Genomic DNA, 18,251 nt, shown 5'->3' with positions numbered 1-18,251 from the left:
ATCGTGGAAGACTACTGCAGAAAAGACTGGAAGACTTTATATTAAGAGGTTATAGAGTGTTGAGTATAATGTATTAACTCATTCACTGCCAGCCATTTTCAAATCAGGTAACTCCCCACTGCCCCACTGGGTTTTTGAGCATTTTCACTCATTTTTGAAGAGCCACAGAAAACTGTGTGTTATGATCATATAAACGCTGAACCTACCAAAATGAAGAACAGACTCTCTTCTTTCATCCAAAAAAAAAAGCTTGTTTCTACCATTTTCCATTCTTTAGTAATCAGCTGTAGAAGAGAGGTGGGTTCCACCAAAAATGCCTGTTTTGACCAAAAAAAGGGAGAAAACGAGCTTTTTGTGAAAAATACATTTCAAGCAGAAAAGTGCCTTTGACACTAATATTTCTTGCTTTGTGACACCTCTAACATATAAAATAGTTTTTCACTTCTATAAAACAGAAATAACACTGAGAAAGGTTATGTTTTATCAAAACAATTTATTTACAAATATATGAAAAAATCAAATTCACTGACAAGCTGCCCGAGGTTGTATTCTGGCCCCCCCCATTGAAAAACGTAATTGACGTCTATAGACGTCAATGGCAGTGAATGAGTTAATTAAAAAAAAATCAACCTTTTAGAAATGGGAGATTGTAAAATTTATCTTCACTCATATGGAAGGCAGCTGTCTAGTGAGCCTCCATTTGCTTAGCATTGTGAGTTACTGTTGTTGGCCTCTTTACTGCTCAAGATGCTGGCTGACCCACAGACTCCTGATTCCCATCACTTTGATTGGCTGCTAGTGTTTATTTTTTGATAATCAGCTCAAGCACACAATCCAATTACACAGAGGTTAGTTTGTGAATGCGCGCCCTGAGTGAAATTAAGAAGATCTGAGAACATCTGTAGGCGTTGGGTTTTAACCCCCCCACCTCCACCCCTCTGCCCAAAGTATCCATAATGACATTTTACAAGACAAAGTAAGCATTCAAGTTGGTCTTCTTTTGTCATGTTGGGCTTCTACTAGCAGTTAAAGCCATAAGACATCTAAACAAGGCATGTGAATATGTGACATATCACACCAATCAGGGCTGAATACATCCGGTTAAACGGTTGGGTTTCCCTACTATTATGACAACAGTTTTTTAAACAATTCCCAGATCAAATGGACAAACAAAACTGTGCTTGATGTTCTCTACTGTTTGTTACCACATTCGTTACAGCAAATGGTGGAGACAGCATAGTCAAGTCAAAAATCAAGTTTAACTCTGGTTAATAACAGTTACATTTGTTACTGTTACTGCTGTCTGAAGATCCTCGAGTAAAAAAATAAAAAGAGTCTTACACAACCACAGTGCACTAAATTGCCATCTGAACAAACTAGAATGAAGATCTGGCAGATCTTTCTGAACCTACCTGGATATTAAGAATTTATTATATTTATAGCTTTATATACCCGGCCAGTAGCTAAGCCTTGAATATGGAAAGATTAGAGAATGCCAATGCTGAAGTGGACTTTATATTCAGCATTGAATAATTAGTATTTGTTTATTTACACAAGGCAAACTGTCATTGCAATACTAAATTATGTTATTGCAAATCAAAGATTTTCCCTCGGATGTGAAGCTAGCCAGGAGCATCGACATCACTAATAAGTGGACCTATACATTCTGTGATATGGGGGGCAGCCAATTACCATTACCATTATTTTTGCACTGGATTTATGTGCCATTGTTTGGTTTAATAATAATTTAGAAGAAGTAAGCATGCAAATGAGTGTTTATTTGCTATACTCTGCTTCTGTGTTACAGTACAATCAATTTCAGCCATAAGCTAAACAGCACAGTGGTGTTGCTAGGCAGAATATTAGGAACAGATTCTAAGGGAGCCTTGTTACTGTTTATCTTATTTCCCAGTATTCTTTTTCTTTTCTTTTTTTTTTCCTGTCATGGACAAATTATTTATGCCTATTTCAGAGAATGGTCAGCTGTTTCCGAATATATGTAAACCTTGACACAGTTTTTGTTCAAATGTAACTGCAGTTACAATGTGTGGCCCATCCGTTTTGCTCTTTTGCCATCAGAATTATTGTCGAAGAAAGATGCCCAACGGATTTACTTTACCAAATGGACCATCCCAGCCTTGCCGTAATGGTCTATTTGATTCACCTTTTATTGTTTATTTTATTTTATTTTCACTTTGCTAAACACGGGACAGACTTGACTGGGGAAAAGGGTTGAGCCCTCCATGGAAGATGCTCCTGGAGGGCTCAACCTGAGGGCTCCCATTCTTTTTTTTTTTTTTTTTTTTTTTTTTTTTTCAAGAGCCAAATGTTGTTGGTTAGCTGACTCAGAACCTTTTTTGTGCACAGGTAGCGGTTATTCCTCCATTATATCTTGATCAGCTGAGCAGTGAGAGGGTCTGTAGTTTATTCCAGCTGTGGATTTTTCTGTGAGTCAGCATTGTGCAATCAAAGGAACTGCAAAACCCAAACTGCAGGCGCAACATTAAAGATGACCAGTTAAAAGTTTGGGGGTTTTTTTCAGAGAGAGAGAGAGAGAGCGCTTGGGCTTGGCAGTATATAGAGACCTGGCCATTAGATGAAGGGAACAGTGGTGCATGATCACAGGAGCCTTTGCAAAGGAAACAAAATTGCTTTCATAGCATGCAGTCAGGTGAAGACAAGTCTCCAGGAGGTTGGCATATCATTATCTAAGCATAGCATAAAGGGAAGACTTCACAAAAAGAACTGCAGAGGGTTTACCTTAAGGTACAAACCAAGAGCCGAAAGACCAGATTAGACTGGACATGGCTTCCAGCGGTACTGGGTCACTGGTGTTTATTGATGGTGTGACAGATGACAAAAGCAGTGGGATAATCCAGAGTGTACAAAGAAAATACTGTCTGTTTAGATTCAGCCAAACGTAGCAAACTAGATGGGACGCTACTTCACAGTACAGATGGAAACTGACCCAAAACACTGTGTAAGCAATCCGGGCGCTTTTGAAGGTAATGAAGTGGAATATTCTTCAATAGGAAGTCAGTCACTTGATCACAATCTAGTGGAACATGCATCTCACCTGTGACAAAATAAAGGCAGTTAAAAGAAACCTCAGAATAATGTTGGTTTCAGAGTAAAGGCAGTCCTCAATTGTGATTCCTTCCATTTGTTTAATTATATTTGAGCAGCTAAAAGTGGGTTCAGCAGTCATTTTAAATGGAGCTAGTTGCTGGAGACTTTTTCCATTAAAGGAAACATCTTGTTATTGAACTACTGCTGCACAATAGAAGAAGCAGGCAAGAAGTTACAAACCATCAAATTAACGATAGCACAATTGGAAGACTGCAATCCAGAAACATATGGAGCAGCCAAAGCATGTGAAAGTCAAACAACGCTAAATGTAAAAGGGGAAAAGCAAAACATTGTGTTCAATCAATGGAAAAAAAGAGAGAGTTCTAATGTAATATAGATTAATACACTGTTACACACCCAGATCACTCAGATTCCTTCTCTTAATTCATTTTAGTTTCCACAATACTGTAAAAGTAATATGCATACACATTTTGATGCTCCCTTGTTTTGGGTCATTATGCTCACTGCATTTTGTTCACCTGTTATACAATTTGAAACTGAGAATTAAAGCGGCAATATGAGCAATTTTAGGATGTGGATAGTGGAGCTGAGTTTTTTTCAGTTTTGTTTGTTTTTTGTCAGCTACACGAATGAAATATGAAGTGAATGCGCATGGTGCATTTTCCTAGCACAAGTGCTACTGGATATCCCTCACTGTTCAAACATTCAGTGCTTGATATAGAGAGTCACAGCTATGCAGGGAATGCATTTGAGATTTTGCAGGTGTTCTTCTCTGTGAGATATGGTAAACCAAATCTCTCCTCCAGCCCTGCACGACAATTTAGAGCAACTCTGGAGAAACATCTTTCAGTCCTTAATAAGATGTGGTGCACTGAGTTCAGGATGAGGTAATAATCATTATGACTAAGTATGCACCTCAATTTAAAAAAAAAAGGAAAAGAAACCATTATAGCATTATATAAGCTTTTTTTATTGTTATTATACCAGGAGCTGCAACAAACAATGCCCTGGGCCCCACTGGTAGTGCTATTAAATATGTGTTTATCATGGGATGCAATAATCTAAATGAATGGGTTTTCGTTGCCATGTGTCTCAAGGATCTCTGGGTTTGTGATAGTAGGATACAGTAAGAAGGTTCCTAGCAGAGATAATCATGCTTAATTTAAGGGCACGTCTCATTTATACCTTAGCTGAGTCCTTATCTGGCTGTCTGTGCTATCAAACAATAATTACCTGCTCTGACTTTTGATTTAAAATGTGTGACGTCCATTGCCGGCTATTTTTGTCAGATTTTGGAGAATTACCCTCATTTGAGCCCTTAATAGTGCAGTCATATTTTCTCTGTCAGGTACAGGTGGTAATAATAGAGTCACTTGTCATATTTCCCATTGTGTCTGTGTGTTATTTTTCACCTTTCCATTGTATTGCTTCTGTCTGCTACACTTGGTAAGCAAAAAAAGGGAAAATGAGGCTGGCCGGTGCCTCAGTAGTCATTTTCAGAGCCTTGTTTACAGACACATACTCTAGCAGTCACATGTAGAAAAACCACATTATGTCAAATCTGAATTAGCTGTGTTCCACATGAAATAATCCAGAAATCACAACCCGCTGTCCTTTTTCTACACTCTCAAGGCTAAATCACCCCTACATGGCCTCGAATAGATAGCTGAATGAAACTGGATCTGTGAAGAGAAGAGAAAAAAAAAAAAGGGGGTGGGAGGAGGCTGGGGGTGCAAGCACTGTGGGAGTTACACAGCCTGCATGCCTTTCACTCAATGGGCCACTCTTTGGGACATTTCCTCAGTGCAGCTTTTTAAAAAGGGGCTTGCACTGCAGCTCCAGCAAAAGGGGCAGTACAGTGGGTCAACTGCCACTAGAGTTACAACCTCTCTTTTGTCGAGGTGTTGGACAAATTAGACCTCACAACTGTTTACCCAGTCATATAGGGACAGCTGCATCACTCCGCCCCTCCAAAACCTGCCACTGATGGTCGTTCCTTTGGGGAGCCATCTGTGAGGAGTAAGCAGCGATCAAATGATTGCTCAACAGTTTTACCTCCGTCACTGCTGGGGGTGATCATTTAACAGAACGAGATGTGTGTATTGTGTGATCCAGCTGTGATGTTTCCACTGTTTTTCTTGATGGAGCTAAGTCAGGGTACATGTTAAAATGAGCTGGTAGGTGTAAGTGTGCACCAGCATCTGTGCTGCATCCTTTAGATTTTTTTCCCCCCTGAGGAGGGTGTAACTGAACTTATAAAGATAGTCTTGTGTGGGTATGTGTCATAACTGGATAATTTGGTATAAAGGATAATTCTTTGAGCTCTTCCATTATAGAAACATTTATTTCATTTAATTGTACTACCAGCAGTAATGAGGCAGAAAATATGCTAATATCTCCATGTAATCTCTTTGGGTGCTGTCACAGTTCTTGGTGGATGCCACAGGATTCAAATGAGCCAAATACACATGAGTAGAAGTCCAACATTCAGATGTGAATTTTAATTATATTGGTTTGTGGTTTTTAAAAAAAAGTCTGCATTATAAATTTATAGGTTTTATGAATAAAGTAAAAGTAAAATGCTTTCTTGCCATTTATTTTTTTTAACTGGCAGAGTTTGATATCTCTAGTAACACACTGTGAATGATGTCCTTGATTTTCATCAGTTCTTGACTCACCTTTATAGAAGCACTGTTTAATACCAGTTGTTCATTTACGCATTGATTGATTGATTGTGAAAAAGGTTTGCTGAATCCGTATAGCAAATTTTATTCTGGATTTTAATCAAATTTTCTTTTTACATTTTTACTCCACTACTACTACTACTTGCATTTACAATATACATAAATTTTCACAGAACATCCCATGCAACATTTACATCTGTTTGCTACACGACATATTGCTGCCGACCAAACTGCAGTTGTTGCAGTTTGCATCTCAGCGACACATTTACATTTCTGAGAAGGTTAGGTCCAAGCTAATTTGACTGGCAGATAATTAGATGTAGCTGAAGCATAATTTTACTATGAAATGTAGCAGAAAATGAAAGCTAATCATTTTGTAGACCCACCTGACCGTAAATAGTTGTAGCAATAAGCATCAAATTTAAAGGAGCACTTTAAGCAGGAATAGATGTTTGGGACATAAGCATGAAATTCAACATTGTATTATAATGATTATAATATTTGACTTCCTCTGAGGATATATTTTTATGTGATACAATACTAAGATATTTTAATAGCCTATAATATGTAAACACAATCTGTATGAACTCATCATTATTTACTTCTATTATTAGCATTGTTTTATTTCTGTTATTTTACACATATCTCCATTCATTACATTAGTATTACTACATAGCTTCAACTTCATGCTGACCTTAAGTTGTGTTTCTGCACCTTAGTTTTAGTCACTATTGTTAATCACCATTTTCATATAAATGTAGTCATACATAGCCCCTATATACCTGTTGCTAATACTGAGCTAATGGCAAGTTATTACTTTAGTGTCAAAATACAACTACCTAACTGTAAAACTGTGTGAAGCTGTGCATTGGTTAATTACACGGAGACATCGTTGTACTTTACAAAGCTCCTAGCAGACTTTCAGTGTTTCTTATAGTAAATAATAACCTCTTTTCACAGTCGCCCACTCACAACAAGCACGCTAACAGCTTGATTTTCACATTGAGCTCACATCTTTTTTTTCTTCTGAAACTCCAGAGGAAAAAACAAGAACCAAAAACTTGTATCTTTATACAAAAAGATTTATATAACTATCTTACCTTTTTCAAACCCAGATTTGAGTTCTGTTTTGAGAAAAGAATTTTTAAACATTCTTTTCTGACCATTTTGTTCTGCAGTATGTCCACAAATGGATACAGCTAAGATCTGTTCAAGAATGTCATATTTATTTGCCCAAAGATATATAAAAGTGATGACCTTTAGGCTACATTGTGTAAGCAAATACAACAAACTGGTGTTCTCCTGAGACGTACACTGGTTCATTCATGCTTTTAAGCTCCTCTGTTAGTTCAAGATTACCATTGTACTATTGAGTTGAAAAGGCACGGCTTCATAAACCATGCGGGGGAGTGTGAGGCCAGCTACTTCTTATTTATCAGCAGTGGCACTATCAGCAGTGGCTTGTGAAAAGAGAGCCAGTCATTCAGAACAGTGGGGCCACCTTGGCTGTCAAGGCAGGATTTAGGCTACATTTCCCATGGTTGCCATGACGACTGTGGGAAGTGATTATGAAGAGAGGGTTTCGAGCAGCGCTGTCACACCAGTGGGTATTACCATAGTGGTTTGCACGGTGATCATCAGAGAATTACTGGCTCATGATCAAACGATTTTTTTTTTTTTTTTTTTTTTTTTTTTTGTATCCACTGTTATTTTTGTGTCTGAAATATGAGATTAATGTATGTGTTTTCTTGCTTCTGTTTTTTCTAGGGTAAAATGTGGTTAAATGGGACAGGAACAAGTAGACCGTGAGGATTCTCTAACCCTTGCCCCTGTGTCCCAACCGTCTAAGAGGGTGTCGGACCTCACTGAGGCAATCCTGGGCCGTTGGCACTAAAATGTCCCTAAGTGGTGGCACTGCAGGCGGGAAAGGTGTGGACTCTAATGCGGTGGACACTTACGACAGCGGGGATGAGTGGGATATCGGTGTTGGAAATCTGATTATTGACCTTGACGCTGACTTAGAGAAGGACAAACTTGAGATGTCTGGCACCAAGGACGGTATGGCGGCACCACCAAGTGCAGTTGCGGCATTGCCTGACAACATCAGGTTTGTTAGTCCAGTGTCTGGCTCTCAAGGCAAGGAAAGTAAATCCAAATACAAGCGCAGTAAGAACTCTAAAGACAATAATAACAAAGCTTCAGCTGGAGATGGGGGTAAAAAAGAAACTACAGGGCGGACTCAAGGGGAGCCAACAGGCACAGCAGCAAGTGCAGCAGCTGCTGGCAACAATTCCACCTCTGGGAAGAACATGGAAAAAGTGGGAAAAGCCTCCAGAGGTGTTCTCGGCGGTAAAAAAGAGAAAGACGGGGCTAGTGGGAAAAGCAAGAAGGACAAAACAGATGGCGCCCCTGTCGTTGCAATAGGTGTCACAGAGAAGGACGTTGTCTCTCAAGCCCAGGTTGCTTTGGGAAATAGTCGTAACGCATCCTTTGAGAACACGCAATCAGCAGACTTGGCAGATGCCAATCAAATGGGGAATATTGCACTTGAACCTGTTGGGATAGTACCAGCACTGACTACAAAAACTGAACCAGAGGAGGTGGAGAATGGTAATGGAGAATGCAAGACGTTAAAGAAGGTAAAAAATGAAAAGGTACGTTTTCCTTTATTTTTGGTTTTAACTTTGCACATATCTGTTTGGCATCACTGGATTGGGTTATATTTGTCCTTGTGAAAAGAATTTTTTAATTTCTCGTTTTAGCGAAATGTACCTTTGACATTAAATAAGTTGTTTTTATTCATTAGTCTCCTAGAAAAAACAAACATATTGGCATACATGTTTTTTTTTAATCCTAACTAAAGCCTGCTAAATTTGACAATATTTTCTATTTCTATCGAAATCTGTGTTGGCAAGAAGAATGCTCGCCTTGTTTATAAGGTGAAAAGTATCTTTGAAACAGCACTGGCTTTATTTATCATAGAGAAATAAAAACAGTAGTGCTTAATACTGTAGACTTCTGGAAATTGTGCTCATAAGGGCCTGTTGCTTTCTGCAGGCTTGGAAATGTACATTCCCCAAAGCAGTCTGACATGTGATGCAGAAGAAAAGACCAACTGCTGATTTCTCTTTTATTACCATGCGATGAGAAAGGGTACCCTTGATGTATAAGATGCTGAGTCCAGCTACAGGAAATGGCCCACACAGCAGTGTTTTTTTCCCCCCCTGTTCTTGAAAGCAGGATTGATAATTGCCTGCTTATTTTAAATGGTTATTCCATGTTAAAAATAAATGCCAACAAGCCTCAGGTGAAATCAAAGGTATTATGTGCTTCACATGAGCCAGTAAAGTACCAGTGGCTGACTAAAATGTAATGCACACTGTCACGCAAAACCATAACATAATCCCTGTGAAGTGAAGTAAATGTCAAAATTTCTTCTTCGTTTTTTTATTATTCGCACAATTTCAACGCTGACATTGTCATACAGGAACAATATAAAGATCCGTGTAGCTATTCACCCACACTTATCTTGTTCACTCATAGAGTTGATCTATCACTGTCTCTATTGTATGCCTCATAGCAGCCTTTTCATGCTCTTGCAGTATAAAAGACAGCAGAGCAGGGAGGTGCTGAGGACTGTTTTTGTCTGTCATCGTGTTCCATTCTTAATCCCACAAGCCCCAGCAATGCCTGGTGGAGCAGTGTGTGGGGGAGGGAGCTGGTGCAAAGCACGCCTTCATCGTTTTTCCTGCTGCTCTGAAAGTGGCATGGGGGATGGGCTGTAAGGAAGCCTGTTTGATTCCTTAAATCCAGGACACCCAGACATGAGCACAAGCTGTAGAGCTGTCGAGTGCCGCGAAAGGAAATTTCAATGTGAATTCTGTAATTGCGATGTATTTCGAATGAAAAGGTTTCGTGAATTGGTTCACTGCGCTGAATAAAGGAGAGGGGTCACAACTGCTTTTAAATATCGATCTTGATTAAATGTATCCTTGAAAGTGTGATGGTGGAGGAAAGAAAGGGATGTGATTGCGTTGCTGCATTCATCAGTTTTGGCTTGAAGAGCTGTTTCATTTGGTGTCCAATGTTTAATGGATGTGTTTTTAAAAACCACACACATCAAAAGTGCATTTACCTCAAAGAATAAAATCAAACAAAAGCTGCTTTCAGCCCTGCTCTTCAGCCCCGAGCTTTTCTAGGACTTAACCGATAGAGACACAAATGTGTGACGCCGCCTGACTGGAAATTAGCCAGCCTTTAACCTGCTAGCTCTCTTAATACAAAGATGTTTTGGATTGATGTGTGAATAGCACAGCTAATATAATAACTGTAAAATAACCATTAGTGATTACTAGTTCAAACACATTTGAAGTAGGCTACAACCTGCTGTTTGTTACATGTAAGTAAGGACCACTTCAAGGAATATTTTATTCGCTTTTTAAATATTTTTTTTAAATGTATTTATTTTATTGATTTCCTTTTGTTAAATAGCTCAAGTTTGCACTCACTGGTCAACTCATTAGGGACACCATCTGTTCCTAATGCCTGATTTACAGCTTTGCGTTAAATGTACATGTCGCAGTGATGCAGACCTCGACAGTTGCGATAGGTCTGTTTGGCAGTAGAAATGTTGCCATGGGCGGCATGATGGTGCAATGATTATCAGTGTTCTGCACAGCAAGGAAGTTCCTGATTCCTGCAGAGCTTGCGTGTTCTATTCAATTCAGTTTTATTTATACAGCGCCAAATCACAACAACAGTCGCCTCAAGGTGCTTTATATTGTATGGTAGACCCTACAGTAATACATATAGTGAAAACCCCAGCAATCATGTGACCCCCTATGAGCAAGCACTTTGGCGACAGTGAGAAGGAAAAACTCCCTTTTAACGGGAAGAAACCTCTGGCAGAATCAGGCTCAGAGAGGGGCGGGGCCAGCTGCGCGATCAGTTGGGGTTAGAGAAGGAATACAGGACAAAAGACATGCTGTGGAAGAGAGACAGAGATTAATAACAGGTATGATTCAATGCAGAGAGAGGTCTAATAACAGAGGTCTTCCTGTACCTACATGGATTTCCTTTGGGCAGTCTACCTAAAATCCAAAGGCATTCATTACCGTGTATGCGAGATAAATAAAGTGCTTAAAATATAAAGAAGAAAGCTGTGTATAAATGTATAATTAAATTTTAGTCTAAAGCACTTTGAGTGGGAAGATTAGAAAAGTGCTAGATAAATGCTAGTGCATTCCTTTCCATTGTATGTGGTGTAAACACCACAAGTATTGATTAGCACTAGGAGATCAAGCTTGAACATTATATTGTGCATTAGTTTTTATTCTGTTAGTGTAGACAATTATGCCTTTCTCATTTTCATGGCTCATAATCAATCCTTATGTAGACATAGAGTTGGTTTTGAAATCTTTTCTCCTTACTGGCTTTCAGTAAACATAACTGTTGATCAAGTACCTCAGAGATGTGTGGTTCGTGTGCAGTAACTTTTGTGTTGGTGGTACCTGTGAAAAAGTATCCACGCAGATGCCAGAATGCCAAATACCCCAGCAAACATTGCCCAGAGCGTTGCAACGCGTGTGCTGATTTTTCTTCTTCTCATAGCGCATCCTGCTCCATTTTTTTCCCCATGTAATTGAAACGCATGGTACAGGTCATCTACACAAAATCCTGCACGCAAATGCAAGTAAAAAAGGTTTACCACAGCATAGAAACCATTTGTAACACCCAGGAACTGAAAGACCTGATTAGACCTGACCTTTGCCACAAAATGACTCGTAATAGCCCAGGATCCGAAGCGTACATCCTCTCTCAAATATGGTGAATAACGTATTATAGCATGGGCAAATATAGCAGCTAATGGAAACTAATAGGACGGCACTTAACTGTACAGATGGATAATGACCTGAAACATAACAGCCAACGCAACCTGAGAGCTTCTTTGGCAGAGAAACTGAATGATGTTAAATGGCTGCTCCAGTCCCCAGACCTCAGCCCAGATAAGCATGGTTTTCACTAACTGAAGACTAAACCAAAGGCAGGAAGTTGTAGAAACAAGCAGCGAGTGAAGCTGGATTCTGTAAATGTCTGGCAAAACGTTTTTTGGCAGTCACTGAGAAGTATTAAAAACAGTGCTTAGATTTATAATCACATTGGTTTGTCCATAATTCCATAAATCACATCTTGATTGCTTCATTTCAAATCCACTGTGGTGGTGCACAGAGGCAAAATTGGAAATAGTGTCAACTGTCCAAATATTTACAGACTTGAGTGAATTTTGGATGCTGTTTTTGTTTTTTCATCGTACACAAGCCAATTTCACCAGCTTTCAGCGTCCACTGACGACATTTGTTTTACTGCCTGTGAAATTGATACTAAATCTGATGGGGGGGGGGAAATATGTGAAAAACGACCACTGAACTGACTCACAACTCCCCTTAGTCATCACAAGTACTTGCTTATCCGCCTTCTGCACACTGTTATTTAATGCCTTCCCTTTTTACCTAATCACATCCAGAAGCTTTACAGGGTAATATGGCATTTGTATCAAAGTCTGAATGCTTTTTGTATATAAATGTTATGCTTGAATGTGTATATTATGTAGAGTTTAACCATAGAGCAGATTCTTTGGAAGCAAATTTGGATATTTGTCAGCCTAGTTACAGCTTGTCTGAAAGATCTAGTTTAAAAGATCTTGTATGGCTTATCCAAGCATTAATCAGTATCTGTCTCACTAGTAATCTTGTTCTCCATGGCAGAGGTGTAATAGCTTGGCTTCATTGCCTATGTCCTAAGTTAAAGGTCCCCAAAGCCTTCTCTTTGTCTACTTCCTTTGTACAAGCGCTAACTACCTCTGAGTGTGTCTCACTCTCCCACCTCTCATTATACAAACCTAGAGGAGTGAGGCATTCGTCAGCTTCCTCGATGTGCCACCGACCTTGATAAATGGAGCAGCTCTCATGGAAAATTACATAGGCAATGCTACTTTGAAACGTGGGCAGAAAAGGGAAAGACTGCACTTGAATGAAAGAGCCCTGAATACAGCTCTGCATTCCTGTTGATGTCCAGCTCGGTGAGTTCAGGGATATCATGAGAAGAAAGGCAGAGTTCTTTCTCTTTGCCTGTGCCTGATGGACTGTTGCTCTTGTGTTACGACTCATTCCTTTTGAGTAGTGCCAGGGATTTTAAAGGCTGTGGAACAGAAGGAGGACTGTGATTTATTTTGAGAAGGGGTACGAATTACACCAACAGGCTCATTGCAAAAAGAGCCTGTTAACTTACCCGTTAATGTTCTGGTAAAGCCAATTGTGTATGTATGAGGAGAATTAATCCTTTGTTAACAGAATAATTCCCTTTTCTGTCCTGTGAAAAAGTGCAACTGTGCATCGTGCTGTTCTTTATTTTCCCCGTTTTTTCAGAAGCGTTTTCACGTGCAGGATTGAATGCTACAGGAGCTTTAAATACTTCGATTTACAGTGTGGTTACGTGACAGATCTTGTGAACTAATTATTACCTTGCACTGCTCAGCTGACTAATCTGTCTCAACTTAAGATGTTTTCACACATGAACTACAGAGAATTTTGGGAGAATTGGGTCAGGGAATTGTCCACAGTCTTTACTAGCATGTAGCATATAATAGGAGATGGTCTGCTTTATTTGTGCCCTTATTACTGGAAATACTGTTTAGTTTAGGCAAGGGAGTTGCTTGTTTAAAGCCGGAGGAGACAGGACACCCACCCACTGTGAATTTACCAGACAATTACCTGCGACGTTCTCACTCGGGTGCTCTAAGACATCACAGACTTTGAACTAGGGAAGTGGCAGGTTAAAGATGGTTTAATTTCTACATTGACTGCATGATCTCAGTTGGGTAGTGTCTCAAGACGTTTATGGGTTCAGTCTATGTTTGTAAAGCAGTTACAGTAAAGAAAGCAGGAAGCAGCTAGCCAGAAACTTGGCATATCTCAACATGGCGTGCAATTTCATCTTAAAAAAATATGAGGAAACTGGATGGGGGACGGGCAGAGGCAGACCTAAAAAAAAAAAAAACATTATCTGCTGCAGATGAAGAGTGTCTGAAAGTAATGTCCATAAGAAAAGGAAAAAAAATCCAGAATGAGTTCAAATTGCCATTTATATAGGGAGGAGGTCAGGAGAGGCGCACAGAAGTATCTCCAGCCATCTGTCATGGTTTCAGCCAGTGGTCTTGAGTGATCACGTCAAAGCTGATGGAATAGTGCCATCAGATTTTGATCTACCATGTGGAAAGAATCTAATAAGCAACAGCTTCATTTATCAGCATGACAGTGATCTAAAACATACTGCCAGTGCAGTTAAAAAGACCCATTTCCATTAGTACCTTCTTGGATCGACTTGCCACAACTCACCACCACTTGACTCGGATCGAATGGTTTTCCATTACAATTGAATACCACCAAATTGTTTTTTGTATTCATTTCCCTCTTTGCCGGGTTTCAAAAATGGCGGTTTTGAGTTTCGTGAACGAGACAAACTCATTACTCAGCGAGCGACGCCACTGACCAGCCAATCGGTGGCATGCAGTCTAACAACATCACATTTTAGCACCTGCTCGTATCGCTTGGAACCCCGACCGAGCAGGTACTATATTAGCACCTGGTACCAGGTACTGTCACCTAATGAGAAACCCTGAAAACCGTGGTGAACCGTGCTCAGTTGATCCAATTAGGTACTAGTGAAAAAGGGGCTAAAGTATAGATGGAAAAACATTACTGAAGCAGTGTGAGAACAGAACAAAAAGGCAGCCAACATCCAAAGAAGAGCTCTGAATGTCCTTCAAGAAGCCTGGAGAACTGTTCCTGAAAGAAATCACAACAAAGCTGAATAAGAGCGTTCAGCCTGTATTGATAAATAAAGGTGGCCATGCCAAGTACTGACTATCAAACACTACATATTTCTATATATTGCTTAGCAAAATATAAAGAAATGACTCTGTTTAATCATCGGCCTTAACCGTGCCTTTGTTCTCAGTAAAATGATAGGTCATGTTTTTCCTCATCTATTTGAGTGATATATAAAATGTATGCTCTGGAAAAAAAAAAAAATCTAATTCACATTCAGACTCTGTAGTCACAACTGTTTTTACATCCAGCACAATCATATGAGTAATGTTGGAGTCTACAGAAACTTTCACAGTATGTCGTAGTATGGAGCAGCTTTAGTTCATTGTGCTGTGATTCCTGCTCACTCTCTTTGTCTGTCTCAAGCATGCAGCCTCAGGGAGTCCCTTGCTACAACAGGAAGAAACCATTTGACCATTAATTGTTTTCTGTGTGTGCCGTTAGCTGCGGCCTTCATTGTCACATGTAATGCTTTGAGCTTGTTGGCAAAACAAAGCACAAGACTGCCTAAAAAATCAAGGAAGTACATAATGAACTTGTAGAAGTTTTAAACTAGAATGAATGTTTGTTTTTTTTGTTTTTTAAGAAATTGAAAGCCCCACAGATTTAATTTTACATAGTTTCACATCCATGTCCTGGGGAAATTCCTTTTTGCTGCAGACTATGATGAATACCAGGCATACCACACATGTTCAAGGCTTACTACATGTATACGATCCTTTTCTGACATACCAGTGAAAATTAAAAACCTAGTATATCTCAGAATGACTAGTGCAGTCACAGCAATGCAAAAAACTACAGCAAAACACACGTAATGTGTTTTTTGATGTGTAGGCATTCAATATTTTAACCTTAAAACACTGCAACAGGATTTTAAATGTATATTTACTTTTACACCTAACAGCTAGTATTTTACTGTTTCCTTTAGCATACTTATGAGATTAGCAGACTAGAGCAGTTGTTAGTAGATACTGAGGACGGATACTAAGATGAAAATAAATTTCCATCTCAAGCTGCCACAAAACTTCCACACAGCTTCCAAGATTGTTGGCTCACTCTTGTCATTTGATACGAACCCAAAAACCTGCCAAGCAATTTCAATCTTTTTAGGCGTCCAAATTGTTTGCACTTGTGGTATTTTTTTTTTCTCCTTCTGCTGAAAAGTCTTCATCTTTCCAAATCACTTCAAGTGTCTTACATGATGTACATTGGACCTCAGTGTAATATGATTTATGTGGAGTGATTTTTAAAATATATTACACTGTTTTTTTTGGGAGTTGTTTAAGTGTTATCTCAAAAACCTCCTTGGAGTAGTTTCTTTATCGTATTTTCATCACAATGAGCATCTGTAGGGCCTGTCTGAGCAGATATAGTTTTACTTCTGCTATGCATCACTGAGTCTGAACATTGCTATATGTGTTGCTCATCATCTGTAACCCAAGAAGACTGCATTAGAGAATTGTCACTGCGCAAGCCAGCATGCATAAACGATTCTTCCACACCAGACCACTGATTCACATATTTAGCTAGGAGAAGAATGCTGTAGCCCACAAAGTTTATAGTCATGTTACACAGGAAATCCTTGTCGAGAGGGACCGCAGACTTTCTGTTTGGAAATATTTGATACTGGAAAGTCTTTTCCAATTCACAAAAACAGTCTGTGTTCACCTTGACCTTAGTGAGTGTTGAGTTTGATTTGTGTCCCATCTGTGTGCTTACTGAACGCTGTTGGGATTTGTTGTCACTTTTGATATTCAGGATGGGGAAAGACTGACTTTACCGTAAGCGCAATCAGGAGTAAAGAAGACTTTGAAAGAGTCGTGGTTGTTCTTTGTAGATCAGATTCTTTAAAAATGAGCCACACCGGCAGGTTTTCATCAGGTTTTTTCAGGTTCTTTTTCTGTCTGCAAAGTGCTCTGTTTGGGTCATTTGTATGGTCGTGTTGAACCAGGAGATTTATAGATACCTGTCCCAAAGGAATTATAGTAAGGTATACAAGTGCAGGGAGCAGTGGATAGTCTGGATAGACAAAAATGTACTTTCTGTACATTTCTGACCAGGAGATTGTTACAGTGTGTGCAGGCGAAAAGAGCTTTAGCTTTAGTTTGGGTAAATGTATTTAGCATCAGGTTAATTGGGGAAAAAAAGGTTCTGTTTGTTTGTTTTTTATTTTGTTTGTTTAAAAAGAGAACTCTTTCTCTCTGACACAGTGCAACACAACCTTAAAAACTTCATTAAGAATTAATGTGAATGTTTGCCACAGGGAGATGAAACATGTGAGGAGTACTTCAGCAAAAAGCAATCACAGATGTGTCAAACAAAGCCCCTATCACGCTTTGTCTCTTCTTTCCCTGTCTTTCTCTTCCCTAAGCTTTCTAAGAGGTGTGTTGTGCTGTGTCTGGATCAGCTTGCTGTGAGGGGTGTGTGTGTGTGTGTGTGTGTGTGTTGGGGGAGGGGGGGATGGGTAGCTAAGGCTTGTACAACTAATTCAGCTCATGAAAGACTTATGCAGCAAGAGCAGCTGTCTTCCATTGTCGGCCTGCAAATTTCCAGCGTGCCTCATTTCGCCTCTCAATGCGTGAGTAGCAAGAGAGAGCCCAGGAGGGGAGAACAGAGAGGAAATAAACCAAAATAAGAATTGGGGGGGGGGGAACACAAGCAGGCAAAGAGGAGGCAAAAAGTTTCATTGCACCGACTCGGTGTATACTCAGTTCTGGGTTTCTCTATTAAAATGTCGAGGGGTGAGCTGTGGTGCCATGGTCTAATAATAAACCATGAACCTATTCAGACCCAAGCGTGCAGTATGTAGACAGATAAAAAAAGGGCTCTGCTGTGGTGAAGAGGGCATATGAGGGGTAAGAGGAGGAGGCGTTGGTGGTGGTGGGGTTGAAGAACTGCCTGAGATTAGCAGAGGGGGGAGGGAGGGGGGGCTGAACGGTGTTATGAATGGATAGAGTCTTTAACTCCACAGCTCACTGAATACTTTGTCACAGGCTGCTGCGGCTGTATGTGGAATGAGAGGAACTGGCTGAGAGTTCTCGGATTCCTGAATCCTTGAGGCATGTGGTCTGATTAGCAGAACAAAACCCACACAGTGGGGAGGAGCAGACGTGGCTCCCCCACCACTGCCGCCCCATCTTCCCTCGACAGGAATTTTCTCCCAATGAGGAAAAAGGTGGCTCGCAAGTTTGTACCGACTCGCTGTGTTTGTGGAAGAGTTTGCAGACTATGTTTGGGGATTTCTCATTTGTTTCAGAAGGCTTTGTTTCTCTGCAGCCTCTATTGTTTTGACCACGTGAAAAGAATTTTCACCTTCAAGTCATTGTTCTATTGTCGTCCGCCCCTCATATTTGGTGAAGCTCGTTAAAATGATTATCAATAGCGAAACAGGTTTGACCATGAAGCACATTTGATGAGAAAGTAGTACAGGAGATTAGCTGCTTGTGGAACGTTTTTAGTGTGACAAAGAGGAAGTTAACAGCAAGGCAATGTTTGAGCAGGAGTGTTTATAGAGAGGATTACTTGCTTCTTGCCACCCCCCCTCCCCCTCCCCTTTACTCTCTTAAAGGGATTGTTTGCAGGCAGTTTGTTA

At 39.9% G+C, this 18,251-nt stretch overlaps 1 protein-coding gene across 4 annotated transcripts in view; it reads left to right on the top strand.

The window, feature by feature from the left end:
• Positions 1–18,251, top strand: part of znf609b (zinc finger protein 609b) — an 84,562-nt gene that overhangs the window by 17,853 nt on the left and 48,458 nt on the right. For 3 of the 4 annotated variants that reach the window (XM_026162618.1, XM_026162600.1, XM_026162608.1), the window contains exon 2: positions 7,542–8,428. In XM_026162618.1, coding sequence (XP_026018403.1) covers positions 7,670–8,428 — 759 coding nt within the window. In that variant the 5' untranslated portion in view covers positions 7,542–7,669. The remainder of the gene's footprint in view (positions 1–7,541; positions 8,429–18,251) is intronic. The other variant, XM_026162628.1, reaches the window with a different exon arrangement.

Source organism: Astatotilapia calliptera, chromosome 1 (genome assembly GCF_900246225.1).
Source record: "Astatotilapia calliptera chromosome 1, fAstCal1.2, whole genome shotgun sequence".
NCBI lineage: Eukaryota > Metazoa > Chordata > Actinopteri > Cichliformes > Cichlidae > Astatotilapia > Astatotilapia calliptera.
The sequence above is the reverse complement of the archived record's forward strand: the minus strand, read 5'-3'. Positions and strand labels throughout refer to the sequence as shown.